General features: G+C 34.5%; 3 protein-coding genes across 3 annotated transcripts; 1 reads left to right on the plus strand and 2 right to left on the minus strand.

Moving 5' to 3' along the window:
• Nucleotides 1–1,558: 1,558 nt before the first annotated feature.
• LOC8283014 (myb family transcription factor PHL11) lies at nt 1,559–4,127 on the minus strand. The gene is made up of 6 exons (XM_015719567.3): nt 3,466–4,127; nt 3,213–3,289; nt 2,935–3,001; nt 2,595–2,682; nt 2,236–2,305; nt 1,559–2,000 (listed from the first exon to the last, which is right to left on the minus strand). Exons 1-6 carry the CDS (start codon nt 3,611–3,613, stop codon nt 1,662–1,664), a joined length of 789 nt encoding a protein of 262 aa, XP_015575053.1. The 5' UTR covers nt 3,614–4,127; the 3' UTR covers nt 1,559–1,661.
• Nucleotides 4,128–5,531: 1,404 nt separating this feature from the next.
• On the minus strand, nt 5,532–10,954 carry LOC8283013 (P-loop guanosine triphosphatase YjiA). Its single transcript, XM_002519911.4, has 10 exons — nt 10,563–10,954; nt 10,390–10,455; nt 8,886–9,066; nt 8,140–8,336; nt 7,946–7,996; nt 6,999–7,090; nt 6,757–6,821; nt 6,264–6,376; nt 5,857–5,961; nt 5,532–5,760 (listed from the first exon to the last, which is right to left on the minus strand). Exons 1-10 carry the CDS (start codon nt 10,794–10,796, stop codon nt 5,623–5,625), a joined length of 1,242 nt encoding a protein of 413 aa, XP_002519957.1. The 5' UTR covers nt 10,797–10,954; the 3' UTR covers nt 5,532–5,622.
• A 444-nt stretch (nt 10,955–11,398) lies between these two features.
• Nucleotides 11,399–18,172, plus strand: LOC8283012 (CLP protease regulatory subunit CLPX3, mitochondrial). Its single transcript, XM_002519910.4, has 15 exons — nt 11,399–12,588; nt 12,847–12,908; nt 13,092–13,189; nt 13,283–13,362; nt 13,770–13,820; nt 14,161–14,235; nt 14,334–14,411; nt 15,360–15,416; nt 16,330–16,400; nt 16,515–16,614; nt 16,730–16,834; nt 17,091–17,153; nt 17,258–17,380; nt 17,476–17,634; nt 17,871–18,172. Exons 1-15 carry the CDS (start codon nt 11,689–11,691, stop codon nt 17,943–17,945), a joined length of 2,097 nt encoding a protein of 698 aa, XP_002519956.3. The 5' UTR covers nt 11,399–11,688; the 3' UTR covers nt 17,946–18,172.
• The last annotated feature ends 1,368 nt before the right edge of the window (nt 18,173–19,540 follow it).

The following is a 19,540-nucleotide window of genomic DNA, read 5'->3' on the forward strand; positions in this document are numbered from 1 at the left end:
TTGCGTTTCAGCCTGAAAGTTTTCTGCCGAAAGAAAAGAATAATTTGTCTGAAGGTTTTAAATGTCAGGACTGTGGATAGCATTTTTGAGATAGTAGGAATAAAAGTATTTTACAGGGTAAACCTCAGGGGCCTCGATGTAATTTTCACCAGAGATTTTAATCTTTTCCTTGGTTTCTTCATGCTTATCTAATTTGCTAGGGAACCTATTCGTGTTTCTATATTCAGGCGGATTATGATCAATGTGCAGACGCACCATGACAGCACACGCCAACCAGGTCCTAACCATTGTCGTGCGCCCTAACCCTAATAGACAACTGTAACTTGATCGGCACCTCTTTCTGTTACAAGTTCTCCTGGCATCTTACGAAGGAAGAGGAAACCCACTCCCACTGTCAGGATTTTATTAATTTTTGTTTCAGAAGTCCATCGCCCATCATTCCCACTTCTTTCGGGAATCGGGATGTTGTACTTGCCAGTATTGAGTGTTTCATCCACCTTTTATTTGCGATTTATACTTTTATGTTGCTTCCTGACAACAGTCAGGTTGTATGGGCTTCCCATTACCAGACAATTGTGGAGGATGAAAGCGCCAAGGTTCCGTACGAAATTATCTTCAATTAGGCATGCCATATTCGTTGCTGGCACACTGTTACAGAAGACTAAATAAGGCTATAGAAGAGTTGTTTGAATAGTGCTCTGCCGCTTTTATCCTACTAACTTTTCCATTTTCTGCTCCTTAAATTGCTCCTTGCTGCTGCTGTCCTTTCCAGGGATAACTGTGCCATTGCCAAGGCATTGGCGTTGCTGTTTGGTATTGGGCTCATCTTGTTTTTAACTCACATTATTTGATTTCCTCTTTGAAGTACAATAGTTAACGCCAAAACAGTAAATACATAAAAACAATTGATAAAAGGAAAATTTCTGAAACCTGAGTACTTTGTTTCCAACTAATATATTAACAAATTTAGATTTAAAACAACTCAAAAATGATAATACTAAAAAGGGTGATCAGCTGACTTAGATTAGCACATGCAATTGATTGAAGTTAAAAACAAACCAAAATCAAGTCTACAGAGTACTTTTCTTTTTTCTCTTTTGTTCAAATTTAGGTCAGAGATTTAACATCTATTATAAGTTTATATCCTCCTTGTATTTCTCAATTAGCATAATTTTATCTTTTTACAAAATATTAGCATAACTATACCATCATCATTGAATTTGCATTATTTCACATTAGATTAAATCTTTTAATTCAATAAGATTTAGTTAAACTTAAATTTTTCTTACAAATACAATTGCTCTTTTTCCTTGACAAGTATTGAATCAAAAGAGTTTTGTACTATTTTTATAATCTCAAGTTTTATGCATTTGCTAGTTGAAAGGAAAATTTAAGAGTTGGGGCATATTGATACAATTTAAATATATGATAAAACAAAGAATATTTCGATAATTATATATTTTTTTTAAATAAAATATTGATAAAATTTTCTTTTTGAGAGAATATATGATAAAATTTATAGTACATGATGAAATTAAAAAGGTCGTAGAGTTCGAAATAAATGAGATTCTCGATTCTATTATATAGATGTATACTTTTGAAAAACTGGGTATATCACAAACAAAGCTGCAATTAGCATATCATTTATCTCTTATATGAAATCATCTGAGTTCCAATTGAGATCCATTTACAGCAGCAAAATCATAGCTGCCTTTTGTGTTCAAATCCAAATGTATGGAACCTTCAATCTTGTGCTCAAAATCATTAATTTTCTGCATCTCTGCCTCCCTGCTGACATGAAAAACTGAATAGTTTGGCTCTGCAAAAATATCTTTCAAGTTTTCTTTCCTTTCTTCTGCATTAGTATTTTTTATGAGAGCCAAATCAAGATTACAACTGCCCTTCATATCAAGTGAGGAGAAGCTCTTCTGAGCTTTCTCTAGTAAATCCTGCAAGTACTTCCCTTGTGCTTCTATTCTCACTTGTAGCTTCTTTTGTACCTACTTGAAACAATGAATAAGGAGTTTGCAAAATAACTAATTTCAACTAAAAGTTTGTAATAATTCAAGTTTAAATTATTAAAAAATACTTCCTCACTCAGATACATATTCTAACTTATATATACTAAGTAAATAAATGAATGTCGTATTTATTAATATTAGGTGATTGATGCTCGTATCAATCATCCAACCAATATTCGGATTATCTATATTAATCATAACATAGTAATTGTACCTCAAGTTGCTCTTTGAATCTTGTATGTACTTCAATCTGGGACTTCAATGCTTCTGCAATTGGGATTTCTCTGGGTTGGATGTGCATCAGTTAACATCAGTAGAGTGCTAAATAATTTGAGGAAAAAGAAAATCTCTGAAATTAATTAAGCTAACATTTAAGATCAGATCAGATATTTGTTTCCATGTTATCTTCAGAGTCTAAATATAATTACATCCTACAAGAACAAAAACATATTGCATGTGGATCTGAACTAATTAAATTCCAAATATTCCTAAATTTACACATGGCATCATTATTGGAATCATTGGCTTATTAGATATAAATAAATAAATGTATGTGCATTAATACGTCCATACCCTTGTTGATTATGATTAGAGGATGAGGTGGCATGTAACCCTGATGATGAGGAATGATTGCTGAAATTTACATAGGAAGCCCCTGGCACTATATATATATAGAAACAACACAACTGATGTTAGCTTTTGCCTTGAATCTACAAAAACTGTTCAACATTTTTAAGAAATAATAATTAAGTAGAGTAAGTGTCTCCCATTTTTCTTTTTCTTTTTTCATATAATAATATGGTTCTATGTTTTCTCTTTTTCTTACAAGCAAGTCCACTCAACATGTGATACCCAATTCAGTTCGAGATTTAATAGTGTCATTAGTGCATAATAATAATATTCATGAACTAACCACTATTCTCTTTGTATTGTTCTTTAGTATTTTGTTTCCGAGCCTGTTGCTGTCCCAACCTATACTTCTGCACATCAACCAGTAAGTTAAATTATGAAAAATTAAAACTTAAGGATAAATTTGGTTAATAATCATCTTCTTTTTTGTCATTTAAAACTGAAAACTATTTATTATTTTGGTTCTTAATTCTTTTAAATAACATTTTTATTTATTAAATTTCATATCAGAACTTAATGAGAAAAAGATATAATAAACGAAAATGAATAAATAAATATTACCTGTAAATGGCTCTTTAAATGATACAGTGTCAAACCTTTTAACCCCATCAGCCTCAACACTGACTTTGGAGTTGCTTCTGCCAAAATCGATTCACCCAAAATATAGAAAGAAAGAAAGAAATTTAATGAAAAATTCATATGTTTTGTACGTTTCAAGTACTATAAATTATATTTTTAGTGCTGTAATTAAAATGTCGATATAAGAAAAAGAAAAAGAAAATAAAACAAAGAAGGAGAAGAGAAGGGAACATACTATCAGGACCACCAAGTTTGGTGACAGCATCAACAAAACGATGATGAAGATCAGGAGTCCATCGAAGCCTCGGCTTTGGGTCTCTCGTCATCACCACTCCATTCTCGTATCCGTATGTCCCACCAAATGCTGCTGCTGCTCTCTCCATATATATATATATATATATATATAAATCTACTACTTCACTCAAAACTATTATTCCATGAAGCCTTGGCAGAGCCAAGATTTTGATGAAGCTTTTCCTCCTCCTCCTCCTACTCCTTCTTCTTCTTCTTCTCTATTCGAATGATTCAGAGACTGCAAAAGCAAAAGAAATAAAGAGCTAACAGCTCTCTCTCTATATATGTCTGTTGTCGAATAAATTAATGAGGAAAAAGAGGGAGGAAGAAAGCTCTCTTTTTTGGCTATTATTTAAAATGTTCATCATGCATCTCTTAACTAATTTAATTGCATCGTCAACTTCTTTACCAATTGCAAACCGAAATTCCCCTCTTAGTTTTTCAAAATAAAAATGTTAAGATTCTTAAGAAATTTCTACCATATTATACAATGCCTGTCTCTTTAATTTACGTATAGCAGGGGTGGATCTTGATGGAGACATGGGACCATGCATGCCCCTCAAAACTTGAATAACAATCAAAATTATATATTATTATATATTTAAATTTTGTAACCAATTTTTCAATTTATACGCACTATTTCCTTTCAAAAAAAATAAAATTATATCGGTTTACTTTTATTTAAATTTGGTGTTTGACCAATATATATTTATTAATTTTAAATAATAAAAAATATATTAATGTTTATATAATATATTTACCCTACAAAATAAATAGGGAGCGAAAACACTTTGAATTAATTTTTTTTAAAAATTTAACAAAATTAAAAATATCATGTCAAATATGAATTATACTAAAACTAAAACAATTTAATCCTGCATCAACTTTTATGAATTATTATATCTTAGGCTAAAATTAAATATACAAGTATAATTTAGTGGTTTTATATTAACACACTCACTACTAGAAATAAAATTGTATTGTATCTCCCTTTAATCATACAAAAAAGATATTTTATGCTTCAAGTAAATTGTTGGCCAACCACATATTCCATCTTTAAAACATTTTGTGTCACTTAAATATTTTCTTCAACAATTCAAATAATTTCAATACTAAAATGTTCATAATCAGGACAATATGAATACAATCATTCGTTAATGACCAAGTAAAATAAATCGAAATATTAATTATTTATATTATTAAATAATAGGTAGTAATAAAGCTAGGAAAATTCCTATTTAATTATGAAAACTAACAAAGGGAGACGAACATGGGAGGTAAACTCGGCGGCAAATCTGAAGCAACATGATCACCAATTTTTAGAATTTTGGACGGCAACTATCTGCTACTCCTGACGAGGTGCATCCACCTCATATCACAACCGTTCAATACTCGGTGCAGTAAAAGATCTCTCATAATCTGACGGTTAATCATCCGCTGAGACGAAAGGAAAATTTTACACTGGAGAGAAAAATATATAAAAGACGGTGACAGCGTGGAATATTCGGCGGCGAACAGAAGGCACGGAATATTCGAGGAGGCACATGGAGGGCCCGCGAATTCCGGGGGCAAAGTAGTAATTTTACAGAGATGAGATAGATGTCTTGTTGTATCATCATCAATAATCATCATTTACGGTGAACAGGGAGAAGAGCGGCGCGTGGTCAGCCGGCGACCGGAGAAAAACGAAGAAGAAAGGAACACGTGTCCGCAGGGAATTGGGATTTTTGAAAAGAATATTTCTTCTAATTCGTCGGCACGTGAAAAGCTGTCCAATGAATCTATCCTTTCCTTAGTTCTTTATCAATTATTACCTGACCCCCGCCTTAGATTTTCTTTTTTGTTATATAAATAATTAATTGGTTTGATCTGTCGGTAAAGGACTAGGATTCGTTTTAATTCAAGAAGACATTAAGGAAGAATGGTCATTTCTTATTCATTAGTGATATCAGGATCGAGAAAAGTCTACATTTTGTGAACTGTTAGGTGTATGTAAAAATGCGCAGGTCAAGAAATGAAAATTCATCCTATAACATTTCACTACATCCTACCATAAAGATGATTTTAGATTCAATGTCAGCAAATGTTTGGAGGAGTTTCAAGCTAAACAACCTTTAAAACCTTTTCTAAGAGCAGTTTCGTCTAAATTCCTTCCTATGAACACAAGCTTGTTTACTCTCTTCTCATTTGGTCCCCAGGGCTTGCCTGGGCAGCCATCTAATGTAGAATGCACCCCCTGAAAAGGAAACGCACAGTGAGCTCAAACTTAGAAGAAACTGGGAGCGGCGCAGATAACCCATAAATTGAAGCATGATAAAACAAAATTCAGAACCTGAAATATATATCGCTGATCAGAATCCGTCACTGATAAGACACCTTTCATCCTGTATAGATCCTCCCCTTTTTCTTCAATTAGTCTCTCGAACCAATCATCAACCTGATCCATTGACAACCAAATAAGAGAATTACCCTTCCTCACAAATGCATAGTGCTGTTCAATTAGGGTTTAAAAATTGGATTTCAAAAAGTATGAGGGCTCAATATCACGCAACTCCAGTCAAGGGGTTCAACAGCGAAAACAAATAAAATTCAAGGGCCAGTTCATCGGTTTTGCCCAAGTTGTTCTACTAACAAAATGTGGCTTAATTATTCCTGGAGGGTATGATAAGACGAAGAGCGGATGTGAAGAAAGAGAGTGCAATCACATCTAGGAAGCCATCTAACAAATTGGTGCTTTACCTCATCAAGGTCCAGTGTTCCCTCAGAGACAATGCTGACACTGGAAACAGTAGAGTCATGCACATGGTCATGATGAGATTTGCATTCCTTATGATGATGCCCTTCATGATGCTCTGAAATGTCAAACCACAACGAATTAACATGAAATTGCTAGAAGTGCCATGTAAGGCAATCTGTAAACATGATGAGGCAAAATACATTCCCAATAAATGGAAGATATGAACAGTTGTTTATAAAAGGTGCGAAAGCAAAGCAATTAAATTGCATTCTAGGAAGATATTGCTGATCCTAGTAGCAGGAAACAAAGGTCCCGTAAGATGAATCATTAGCATAGATGATCTCATGCCCCAATGTCAATGATGAACAACAAGCTGTAATTCTGACATGTAGATAAGCAGCGAAAAGGAAGAACTTGCAAGAAAGAAAGAAAAGAAAATATACAGAAAGAAAAAAAGAAACAACCTTGTGCAGTCAGAAAGAAAAAAGAAACAACCTTGTGCAGTCTCATGTTCATGTGTTCCGGAGCAGGAATTGCCTATACGAACTTCAGAATCGATCCTACATAAAATAAAAACATCACAAAACAATGTAGCATTACACAGCTTGGTACAATTATTTTAAAAACTTACATAAATATAATAAAAACATCAAAAATCAGAAAGAAAAATGACATTGTAAAGGAAATAATTGCAAGAGAGGGAGATGATTAGGTGCTAGATGAAGCAAGGCAGCAACCTCTCAAGATCATATCCTCCTACTCCTAAGACAAAGTCCATGTCAACAGATCCATATTTCGCCAACTTAACTGGAGCTATCCCATTTATATGCTGGAGAAAAAAAGATCAAAAACAAAATTTGAGATATTTGAAGGCACTTCCAACAGTATATATGATTACATAACTTTCCAATTTAAACTCATTCATCATGCTCGTCAGATGGAAAGAAAAGAAGTTTACTCCTTTCCTTGTCTTGGATCATCAATAATTCCACATAGGGGTTGTTTGGCATTTCACTCTATTTTATTTTATTTTATCAGTTTTGGGAATTGCTTTTGAAAAAATCCAGGTAATTGATGCTTCTCTCAAAAGAGGTTTGAGAAAAGTAGATTATAAAAAATTAAGAAAATCACACTATTAAATCAAAAAAAATTCTAAAAGATAATGGTAATTCTATAATTGTCAATGTTATAGATATGAAAAATCGAGAACTTTAGCGAAAACAATTCTCGGCTCAGCTTTAAAATATTTAGTGATCGATATTGATAATCATAAGTTGTAATGAACCTCAATCACTAGTATTGGAAAGAAGTCAACTACTTGAAAACACATCATGTCATGAAAACATGAAGTTGTATGCATCTTTCCACAATGATACATGAAATAGAACCAAGAAGCTGAAGTGTCACATCTGAGTCTCATCAGAAAAAAGGTAAGTTTTAACATGTCCACCAATGAGGCCTCCCCCTTCTTGATGCCACTGCTTGTACACTCAAGGACTCCAAGGAGATCACTTGATGGAACTACTACACATATTTGAGAAATAAAAATAAGGTTTTTACGAAATATATATGTGTGTGTATGTGTACAAACTATCCCCTAGTCAGCAATCCGCCATCATTAACCCTTTTTCTCCCTTAATTCTTTTTCATATAAGCTAAATGCATAATGATGTACACACTTTACCTTGATTCTGTTTGTCAATCTTTGTAATTCAGCTTCAGACACCAAATCTATCTGCCAAAACAATTAAAAACAGTTAGATATGGGATCATTAAAAATTCTTATGTTCTTGAACCAGGTATTTTGAACTGGAAGTATCATAAAGCATAATTGTCACGATAAGCAGCCAACAATCAAGAGAAAATATTGAAATTTACCTTGTTCAATATGATACGGTCAGCATAAGCAATTTGTTCTACTGCCTCATTCACTACAAACCTAGGTTTAACTTCATTCAAATGTTGCATGGCATGTTTAGAGTCAACCATAGTAACAACACCATCTAGTTTCACGTGACGTGAAACTAATTCATCAGAACAGAATGTTTCTATAACAGGGCCTGGCTTGGCAAGTCCTGCAAAAGGAATTCCACCAATTAATAAACTAGTCATACTTTCTGTGCCATATCAAAATGCAATTGCCATGTTAATTTGCAATTTATTTTCCAGAAGTCAATTAGTGCCTACATAAGAGTGAGAAAGCCATACTTGATATAATGCTCTGAGAAATTTAATCAAATACAGAAGCATAAAAGGGGTAAAATCAATTCATCAAGTGTAAGGTAGACATTAATATAAAAGGTTTTCATTAAACCAAAAACTCGCAAAAATGTATAATATTTTCCTTGAATACAGCACAGATATTAATATAAAGGGTGTTCACTAACCAGTAACTCTCAAACATATCATACTTACTTGCTTTAAGGAAACATTAAAGTTAGCTTTCAAATTGTTATACTAAAGCTGATCTTTGGACTATTAAGATGTTCAAGACTAATAGATCAATAGTAATAGAACACTGCAGACTCATATACAACTGTTTCTAGATTGAGCATACAAGAAAAGAGACACTCATTTCCCCACCAAACAATACAATATGAAGACTTCCTATGAACATAACTTACCTGTGGTTTCAATAACAATGTGATCAAATTTGTCTCTTCTTTTCTTAACCAACTCCAAAAGCATTTTAACCAGATCTCCCCTCACAGTACAGCACAGGCAGCCATTGTTAACCATAACTATATCGTCACTGGCTGAGGAATGGCTAGCAACCAATGATCCATCAATATCTACCTCACCAAACTGCATTGGCAGTAATCAAAATAAGAGAATAATAAATACAACACAAAGACCTAACCAGTCCATCCTGATGTTACCAAAATCTCTAAACCCCTATTGATTTGACAAACTGGATTCTCAATCATGGATCATTATCACCGTCTGAAATTTGAACAACCATGGCATAGGAGCAAAGTATCTATATCTAGCAAAGGTAGTCAAAAGCGCAAGCACATCCAGGGGAACAGGTCACCATCACCAAGGGTAGTCAAAAGCGAAAGGCGCATTCAAGGGAATAGGTCCCCGTCACAAGTACCAAGTGCCCAAAAAAAAAAAGGACTTGCTTGACATGCTAATAAGAAATAGTACAACTCATAGAAAATGAAATCATCTATACTAAGATGGAAATTTCTTATTCTTGACACCATATTGACAAATTTTAATTAGTTAACCACAATGAAACCATAAAACATCCAAGGGTGTTAGTAATACACATCAAAAGAAATGTGCATAAAGTAATAAACAAAGAAAAGACTAGAACAATCATGAAGGAAAGGTGAATATTCTATAACAGACCGTCTGATTCCTCATTAAATTTCCCACCTGAGTCCTCAGCATTATGACCATCATCTATACCAGATTAATTCCTTTAGTTTCTACTACATTATTTTCACTATAACATTGAGGCTTTTGAACATGTAGTTGACTGAACTACATTGATTGCTTTAAAGATATTATGCACCTTGAATATTTTAATCTTTTAAGACAAAACATAATGATAGTACCTTTAAAAAGAGGTGCATGGTTAAGCAGGTAACATGAGCACCTCGCAAAAGGCACCTCACCTGAAGGTTCCTGAAGTGCTGGAACCATATCTTAGTGCACTTTCGCGCCTAATGAACCCTTCATGCAATTTTGGCTACACAAAACATAGACTGTTTGCTTACCTGGATGCTCTGAAATATCAGGAACTGGGGTTTTATTTAATACCACTCCGGTAATTAAGGTGGCATTATTAGATGCAATGACTTTACTACATTTCTCGCATAATAGAAAGTCACTGTAGCTAACAGAAGTTCTTCACATTTTTTGCATGCCTTGTATTACCTACTATGTTTCCGTTAACCTATCCAAGCACTAAGAAATTACAACTTTTATATCGATGTTCTTTCTTTGTAGCTTTAAACAAATTATATGCTTGTTTAGAGTTAGAAGAGAAGAGCGGTTACCTACAGAGAAAGAACCCAAAGAAAATGACTATATTATAACAAAGTAATTTGCATTTTGTCTCTCGGATTAAGTCATAAAGGCCAAACTTCAGTGCAGAAACAGAAAAAGTGTAAATACCTCATTCTCTATTACTGCAATTCGCTTGCCATGTTGAGACGTCAGAATATGATTCAGGAGAGTGGTCTGCACTTTTTTTTTAAATAAAAGAAAACTACAGAAATGAGTTGAGATAATTTTTAGATATTTCTAAAGGTAAATGACAACTACCCAGAAAGCACAAGGAAGGTAACCTTTCCAGAACCAAGAAACCCAGTAATTACAGTAGCAGGAACACGATTATCAGAGCCAAGAGCCGCTTCTGCTGCTTCAAGAGTGTAATCAGAGGTGGAAGTGGCAGTGTTCCGGGAAAATCGTGTTGAAATGAATTGAGAAAGTAAAGAAGATTTTTGGAGATTTTTGGAATGCACAAGTTGGCTGAATAGATTGTTAGGTGATGTTCTGGAGATTAGATACCTTACGGCCATTTTGGTTGCTTTCCCAGACAGCGGCTGAAGGCTAAAACCCTATTTTATGTATTGACATTGACATTAATTACATGATTTTCTTTAATTTATTATTTTACATAATAATTTATATGAGAGGACGGATGTAACTGCAAAAATCTTTACTCGAACGGTGGCTTTGAGATAAAATTTTATAAATATGGCCTTTTCTGAATAAAGAAAATAATACGTGCAACTTCCAACATTAATTCACATTTCAGGATACGATGCTAATGAGCACATTAACAATGTGCGTGATCCGAAGCACAATGGCTTGATTATAAGGATAAAAGCGAGAAGGGAGAGAAACTGTGTGTCCTTCTTTTTGCCCTGATATGACTGCGTGGGGATAAAAAAGGGGAACTATCAACTTATTTGGATATGCCTGGTCTGATTTCACAATTGAAAAAATTACCTCTTTATCTCATATGTAATACATTTGAACACCCAAAAATCATCTCAAACACAAGCCTGTAATATACTTTTAATTTAACCAAAGTTGAAAAACCAGAAAAGTAGGTGAAGACGTGAAGTAGAACCAACTCAGACGCGGTCAGACTGTTAAAAATAATTCAACCACTTTGCCAGCTGCAGTAAAATCGTAAAAGTAAAAAAAAAAACAACAGAAACATAGCACAAGATAAGCTAACTGAGCTAAAAAGAAATAAAAGAAGGAAAGAGAGAGAGAGAGAGTCGCCTCGTTTTCTCTCCATGTTTACTCCTACAAACGCTCTCCTGCAACTCCACCTTCTTTTTCTCTTCTTCTTATATTAACCTCTCCAATCCAGACAGATCTCAATTCTCAATAATTTATTTTTATTTATTTTTTTTCCTTTTTTACTTGTCTGCTTTGTTTGTTCTGTTCATAATAACAATGAGGAGATGGAAGAGGGTGAAGGAAATTCCCAAATTACTGTCCTATCCAGATCATTTATCGAACCGTGATCTCCACCGTTGGATGCCAGTATCAACAATCTCAACTTATTTTAACTATCTTAACATCGGATGCAACCGTCGTAGAGAATCACTCATCGGATTGCAAGAACGGTACAAATGGGACGGCAACGGCGACGGCAATAACAATAATTCCGATGTACGCAAAATTAGAGCGGAATCTAATTGCCCTCGCTGTTCCAAACACATGGATCTCCTTTTCTCTAATCGCCACTTCCCCTCTCCTTCTTCTAATAATAACCCCAATCTCGATTCAACTTCCAATAACAATAACTGTAACACTAATAATACTTATCAGGCGGTTAATTTTTGCCCGAGTTGTAAAACTGCTTATTACTTTCGTCCCTACAAGATTACTCCGCTACAGGGTAGTTTTATTGAAATTGGGAGAGTTGGTAATAATAGTCCTAATAATAAATCTAGGAATAGAATTGGCTCCTTGACCAAACAACATCCCAGCACTGAAGATTTGGAAGAGGGTTTTGATAGTAATGCGATTAGTGGCAGACTTAGGGCTTCGTTTTGGAATACTCTTAGGTCGTATGCAGGTGATCCCCCGGAGAATTGGCCGCCACCGCCTCTGAATGGGAATGGATTGGCAGTGCATACGCCACCTGGACCGCCATTTGCGCCTGGGGTTAATGTGATTAGGGCTAATGGACCAGGTGGAGGTGGTGGAGGAGAAGGAGGAGGAGAAAAGAGTGGCGGCGGCGGCGGCGGCGGATGGGGTGGCTCTAATTTAGGGAAGGATTTGCCTACGCCAAAGGAGATTTGCAGAGGTCTTGATAAGTTTGTTATTGGTCAAGACAGAGCTAAAAAGGTCCGATTTTGGTCTTTGTAATTGTATTTCTATATATTTTATTATACGTCAACATTTGCCAAAATTGAATTCTTTTTTACAGTTGTAATTTGTAGGCAATGAATGCGTCATTCTAGGTTGATAATGTCAAATTTCAAATCACTTGTTTTACTGTATGCCCTTAGCGCTTTGAGTTCTTTTTTTAATGTAGCTCGAGTTTGAGCGTTCTTTATAGTTCTTAAAGAGTTGTCAGCAGGTGGTTTATATTTTGTGTTGTAGGTTCTCTCTGTGGCTGTCTACAACCACTATAAGAGGATTTACCATGCCTCTTTGAAGAAAGGGTTAGTTTCTAGTTATTTCTTTTTGCAGCATCCACAATTACTAACCCAAAGTTTGTTCCTGATGGTGCACTAGTAGATCCTATCAATATCAATTTATTTTGCGGCAGTTTAAAAATGTGACCTCTGCTTTTTTAGTCTTATTGACTTTTGAAATAAAGCTTGATTGATACATTATTGTACTAGGCCAGGAGAGGAATCAGGAAGTTCTGATGCAGTAGATGATGACGATAATGTAGAGCTAGAAAAAAGCAATGTGCTCTTGATGGGCCCAACTGGTTCGGGTATGATTTCATTTGCATTATTAAATTGTTAACCTTGTCTGAAACCAAGTTTTGTAATCCCAGACTTTCTGCTCTAACTTGCATGTGAAACAGGGAAGACGTTACTGGCAAAAACTTTAGCACGTTTCGTTAATGTGCCGTTTGTGATTGCTGATGCGACAGCCCTAACTCAGGCAAGTGTATTTTACATTTATATCTCATTATCAACTAGTGAAGGCACCATACTTTTTGTCTTAGTTAATGTTGAATATCCAATCTGAATTTCTAATTTCCTGGTCAAATTCTGATATTTTTCCGTAATTTTTTATTGCCTGCATGCTTTGGTATCCTGCATTCTTGATATCTCACATTCCAAGTTTTGCGGAAAATGATAACTGAAAGGAATAGTTGGAATTCACTTGACTAAATATTACTTCTTAAAATGTAAAGTGAAACTGTGAGGAAAAAGTTATTGTTTCTTTACATTTGATTAATGCTTCTTCATGGCTGCAGTTCTTGGTCTGATGTTTTTCTGTTCACTATTGTCTAACTGAAAGTGTTACAATGCTTCTTTTTTTTTTTTTTTTTTTCTCTTTTGCAGGCTGGTTATGTTGGCGAAGACGTTGAATCAATACTGTATAAATTACTCTCGGTACACCGTTGAATTATATCTTTCTTGTGTATACCTAAGTCTCAAAGACACATATGCACACATGCATGAGCAATTTATTATTTTCTTTCTACATATTTTTTTTCTTAAATTATTTCTTCAACAAATCAAAACTTTGTATAAGGATATTAAACATCTAAATTTCAAATTCGATAACAAGAAGTTTCTGCAAAATGGACAATGATACTCGTTTTGCCCCTCCAATTATAGGTGACCTTGAGGACTCGTGTAGTTTTCTTTCTATATATATATATATATATATATATATATATATATGTATTCTTTAAGTACAGTACTGAATCTTTAATCATTCGGCATCTAGGTGGCTGAGTTTAATGTGCAAGCAGCTCAACAAGGAATCGTATACATTGATGAAGTTGATAAGATAACAAAGAAGGTGCTTTAAATTTTATGATGCCATTCGGATTATTAAAATTATTAAAAGTTTAGATTTTCGTTTCTTCTATATCCTTCTTAAATATAGTCATTTTATAGGCTGAGAGCTTAAACATTAGCAGAGATGTTTCAGGCGAAGGTGTCCAACAAGCACTGTTGAAAATGCTGGAAGGAACGGTGAGTAACTCATCTCAACACACTCAATTGACTGCTTTTTATATATGATACAATAAAACTTAGGTGACAATCAGGTGGAGCTAGTCATAGTGGCTGGCTATATCTATAAAATGAATTCTGTGGAAAGATGTGAAATGCTTATGCTAGAAAGGATGATGTAAGAGAAGGTAATGCAATAGAATGTAAGTTTTCATTTTGGATCATTGAAAAAATCAAAATCCATGATTTAATATTTGTCATGGATTACAGATATTGATTCTTTTATCAAATTCCAATTCTTTTTGTTAGTTGAATAGGTGATCTGTTATCATATTGATGCATTATAAAGGGACAATGGTCAAATTATTGTTTTCTGCTAACTAAAATCTTTTATGCGTTGAAATGCACTTGTGTCATAAAATTGTCAAGTTGAAACGTCTAGAAAGGGATTGGGCTAATCACAAGTTGAAAGCATAAAGTATGATGGAGACATTTACAAGTTACTTCTTTTTCTCATTATGTGATGTGCTAATGTTATTCATATCCCTACCATACAATGAATCATACGTATATTTTCTTAATCCTCAAACTTGAATTAGGCTGATTGCCTTGTCAATTGTTGCTTTAGAACTACAAAATTTAGTGGATAGATATATAAAGGAACAGATTTCCATTTTACATATTGTTATGAAGAATTTTGTCACTTACAATTGCAATGTCAGATATTGTAGTGACTTCTTTTGTATTAATTATTTTCAGTATTCTCATTTTTATGCTGCTTTCACATGTTCCCTTTTTCTTATTTTTTCTATTGGCATACTCTCTTTCTTCCTTTGGAATTACTATTGCTTTGTGGACTGAAGGATTCTCCTCTTTCAGATCATCTTTATATTTAGCTTTTTCCGGGAACAGAATGGGTCTGTTTTATCTTTGCTGGTGGTATTTAAGTAAGCTTCTGCTTTTGTCCAGATAGTGAATGTTCCTGAGAAGGGGGCAAGGAAGCATCCTCGGGGTGATAACATACAGGTAACTTCAGTTCTGTTGATTTCATTCATCAATGAAAGCATTTCCTTTTTTTTTTTTTAATTATTTTCTTTTTTTTATTTAGAAGCAATTTCTTATGAGTTACTGTCTTCCAGTGTCAGGATGCAAATCCTTTAACTTTATTTTCTTTATATTAGTTCAAGCATAATTACCTCACATCATTTTATATATTTCATTATTTTTTCTTGCTTGCTTAGGCATTCCAGTCATTAATTATTGATGCATTTGTATTCAAATTTATTTAATTTAGGCAAGTTCTTCAACAACCGCATCATGCATCTGGCCTTTGGTTTCTATTGTAGAGCAGAGTAGTTGGTTATCTTTCTAGACCCATTATTTATGTGTATTGTAATATATTAGTGGTCATATTGTGCAACTTTAGGGTGCCCGGCTTTCTTCTTGGAGAGACAACTGAAGGGCTTCTCTTTGTAATAAAAAGACTATATATTGATTACCCTTCTTTGGTAATGAAGTATATCAAGTTACTTGCCACTAGATATGATGGACGACTTCACTCTAAAATACAAAACCAAAAGACATGGAAGGCTAGTTATTGAATTAACATAGTACCCTTTTGGGAAAACATGTTTTGTACTGATTTCAGCTTCTATTTTCTGTGTAATCTGGGATGGGCTTGTTTAAATTCATTGTGAATGTCCATTATGGACCTATGGGTGAATAGGTGTGGTATAGTCAGTAGAATTAAGTTTTAGGATTGCATGATAGCTGTGGCAGAACAATTATTGGCTACTCCTAGTTCAGGGAATATAACCTGGCACCGGAAACTTGTCCTTCTTATTGCCATAATATGAGAATCAGTGTTGTAATAATTGGCTATTACAATTCTAAATTTAATTTTTTTTTTTTTTTAAATATATGCACATATCTTGTACAGATAGATACAAAGGATATCCTCTTTATATGCGGTGGAGCATTTGTGGATCTTGAGAAGACGATTTCAGAGAGGTTATCTTTTCGAAATTCTAATAGTTTCTTATCAGAAATTCTGTGAAATAGGACCTGTTTTTGTTTCAGGGAATGTTAAACTTGAAAGTTAAAACTGTTTGTGATATTTACCAGACGGCAAGATTCATCAATAGGATTTGGAGCACCTGTTCGTGCTAACATGAGAGCAGGTGGAGTGACCAATGCTGCAGTCACATCATCTTTGCTTGAATCTGTAAGAATAAAGATATTTTAATCAGTTATATGGGACATTGAAGGTGTTCTTTTTATCCTTATTTTCATGTCCTATGGCATAGTTATGGGTGGTAAAATTGCAATTTTCCTTGCAGGTTGAAAGTGCTGACTTAATAGCATATGGCCTCATACCGGAGTTTATAGGGCGTTTTCCTATTCTAGTTAGTTTATCAGCTCTTACTGAGGACCAACTTGTGCGGGTAATACTTCGTAGCACTGATGTAACTGGGGGCTTTTCCATTCCTGAGTTTAATTTAGGAGTGCGCTAGCCTGGCTTACTAAGTCAGACTGGGTTGTGGAAAAAGTCTACTTTCACATGCATGGATAATGTTTATAAAGATACCTCGGGATGCTAAATGCATGTTTCGTTCTTTGCTTTACTTGAAATAAGCTAGCTAGACTTGAATCAGAACTTTGAATTTGCTTTTCTCTATAATTTTTTGCCTTTTGTTAAAGGTCCTTACAGAACCAAAAAATGCTCTTGGCAAGCAGTACAAGAAACTATTTAGCATGAATAAGGTATGGTCTCTGTCCCCCTTCCTATCTCTTCTGCCTCTCTCTTTCTTACAGGAGGACTTTCTTTTTCTTTTAAATTATTCTGAGCCTAGGAACTGGAATTTCAGGTGAAGCTACACTTTACAGAAAAAGCACTTAGATTGATTGCCAAAAAGGCTATGGCTAAGAATACTGGCGCCAGGGGTTTGAGAGCCATACTGGAGAGTACACTGACTGAAGCCATGTATGAGGTATGCAAGACTTGAAGGTTTATTTGGTAATAAAACATTTATAAAGCATGGTCTACATATTACAAGATTAACTTGTTATTGCTTGCATGTTTCAGATTCCTGATGTGAAAACGGGAAGTGATAGAGTAGATGCTGTTATAGTTGACGAGGAGTCTATAGGTTCGGTAAATGCTTCAGGACATGGTGGGAAAATTCTTCGGGGGGATGGTGCGTTGGAGAGTTACCTTGCAGAATATAAGCTCAAGGAATCAGCGGTATATTTCTATTCATAGTTTGGGATCAGGGTCTATACCTGTCTTTTGGACTGATTTATTTATTGATTATAATGGATATATGCACACATCAGTACGAGTATCTGATATATTTAATTCGTAGGGTGTAATTTTGGATTGTTTAATGGCGTAGTCTAATAAATTTACTCAGTATTAATATTGTTATTGTGCATACAAGGTTCTTGGTAGCTACTTAAACCATGGTTTTATGTTTGTAGGAAAATGTTGAGGCTGGTGACACGGAGTTGCAAGACGGTGAACCAGAAGTATCATCCAGAGCCATGAGCATGTAACAATATCACACAGTAGTCAGTCATTGATAGTGGTTATAAATTGTTCCTGTTATTTGTAAAAGTTACATTTCATAATTGAATGTAATTATGTCCTTATAGCGTAGCTTCTGTTAGAAAAGTTCTACAGTTGGCAGGAAAGGAAAAGGATAAGGCAGCAGTACATTGTACAAAACTTTTGTTCAGTTAAATTGAAGATAATAATAATAATAATATCAGCACATTTTCAATTGGGTCATAAAAGTTATAATATTTGTTGTTATGCGCATGATTTTTAGGCCATTTTCAATTGGGATTGCGTAATTTTGTCTCTGATTAGAGTAAATTAAGTTTCCATTGGTTGGTTCCAGATTGAATTATTTTAGATTTCAGTCAAGTTTTGAGGTCAACATGCCAGTCTTGTTAGGTTTAATAAAAACTGAATTTGTAGCAATTTGATTTATGAAAATCGTATGTTTTCATATACTTTTTTGTTTGGTTGGTTGTCTCAGTGCTCTCTTTCTATAAATTATAGCATTAATTAGTTAATCTAATTCCTTAAGATGTGACAAACTTTGCTAAATTTTAAAGTGGAACGCGAATCCGAAATGTAATAAATTAAATCGAAGTTTTAGGTTGGAGCTACAATTTATGATTATGATGTATTTTAGGTTAGCAGCTGAGGATGGCCAAAATTGCTCCACCAATCATGCAAGTCTGACAATCTTGGTCAACTCAAGTCTCCAAATTGCCAAAACTTGTGCATTCTCATTTTCTTTAATAATGTAATGACTCATAAGATATTATTCGCTTTGATACTCCTACTGGCCTCATAGTTGTATTCCTTTATCAGGTTCGAAAACTTTCCAGAAGGTCCTCCATCCTAGAATCTCTCTAAACCAAGCATGTTAAACTTTAGAATTTCTATAATTCCGCAACCAAGCAACTAAAAGGCGTCTCATATGATTAGTTTCAATTTTTTACATATATGTTATCAACCATTCCCTACCCCATTTCGATGCGCAAGTCGATTCGTTCATGTACTCTCGTACTTTAAAGTGTTGCCATTCTAGAAGCCTGTTAGAAGCCGCTCCTTGTCCAGGCATCCTATTTTTGCCCCGCCGTTCACTTCCTGCCCTCGTCGAACCGCTTCTCTAGGCCAGGTTGTCACATGTCCACCAGCTTCCCCTTGGTTCGTCCTCGAACCACACATTTACTAAACGGGTCATGCTCTGATACCATTTGTAACAACTCGGAACTAGATCACATGAGATATTGTCCGCTGTGGCCCCCCACTGGCCTCACGGTTTTGTTCCTTTGGCAGGTTCGAGAATTTCCTAGGAGGTCTCCCATTTTAGAAGCCTGCCAGAAATAGCTCCTTGTCCAGACATCTTATTTTTGTCCTAGCGTCACTTCCCACTCTCTGACCGTTTCTTTAGGCCAGGCTGTCACAACTAACATCTTTGTATATTTCTAGATGTCTTGCTCATTAATTTGTATTTTTCTATGTTAAGATATTTATTTATTGTTTCTATGAATAAAATGTTCATAATTCTTTTAGAGTAATTTAAAATTATTTATCTATTGACTTTTTATATTATCTTTTTAAAAGTTTTTTT

Source organism: Ricinus communis, chromosome 5 (genome assembly GCF_019578655.1).
Source record: "Ricinus communis isolate WT05 ecotype wild-type chromosome 5, ASM1957865v1, whole genome shotgun sequence".
Taxonomy (NCBI): domain Eukaryota; kingdom Viridiplantae; phylum Streptophyta; class Magnoliopsida; order Malpighiales; family Euphorbiaceae; genus Ricinus; species Ricinus communis.

Bases quoted from the DNA above. Each gene is read 5' to 3' on its own strand.
- LOC8283014 (XM_015719567.3), bottom strand. From the start codon at position 3,613: ATGGAGAGAGCAGCAGCAGCATTTGGTGGGACATACGGATACGAGAAT. The intron at 2,683-2,934 runs GTTAGTTCATGA...ATATATATATAG, and splicing joins ACAATACAAAGAGAATAGTG to TGCCAGGGGCTTCCTATGTA. The intron at 2,001-2,235 runs GTACAATTACTA...TGTTTCAAGTAG, and splicing joins GATTCAAAGAGCAACTTGAG to GTACAAAAGAAGCTACAAGT.
- LOC8283013 (XM_002519911.4), bottom strand. From the start codon at position 10,796: ATGGCCGTAAGGTATCTAATCTCCAGAACATCACCTAACAATCTATTC. The intron at 8,337-8,885 runs GTAAGTTATGTT...TTCCTTTTGCAG, and splicing joins CATTGTTATTGAAACCACAG to GACTTGCCAAGCCAGGCCCT. The intron at 6,822-6,998 runs GTTGCTGCCTTG...TATTTTATGTAG, and splicing joins GGAGGATATGATCTTGAGAG to GATCGATTCTGAAGTTCGTA.
- LOC8283012 (XM_002519910.4), top strand. From the start codon at position 11,689: ATGAGGAGATGGAAGAGGGTGAAGGAAATTCCCAAATTACTGTCCTAT. The intron at 15,417-16,329 runs GTAACTTCAGTT...TATCTTGTACAG, and splicing joins CTCGGGGTGATAACATACAG to ATAGATACAAAGGATATCCT. The intron at 16,835-17,090 runs GTAATACTTCGT...CTTTTGTTAAAG, and splicing joins CTGAGGACCAACTTGTGCGG to GTCCTTACAGAACCAAAAAA.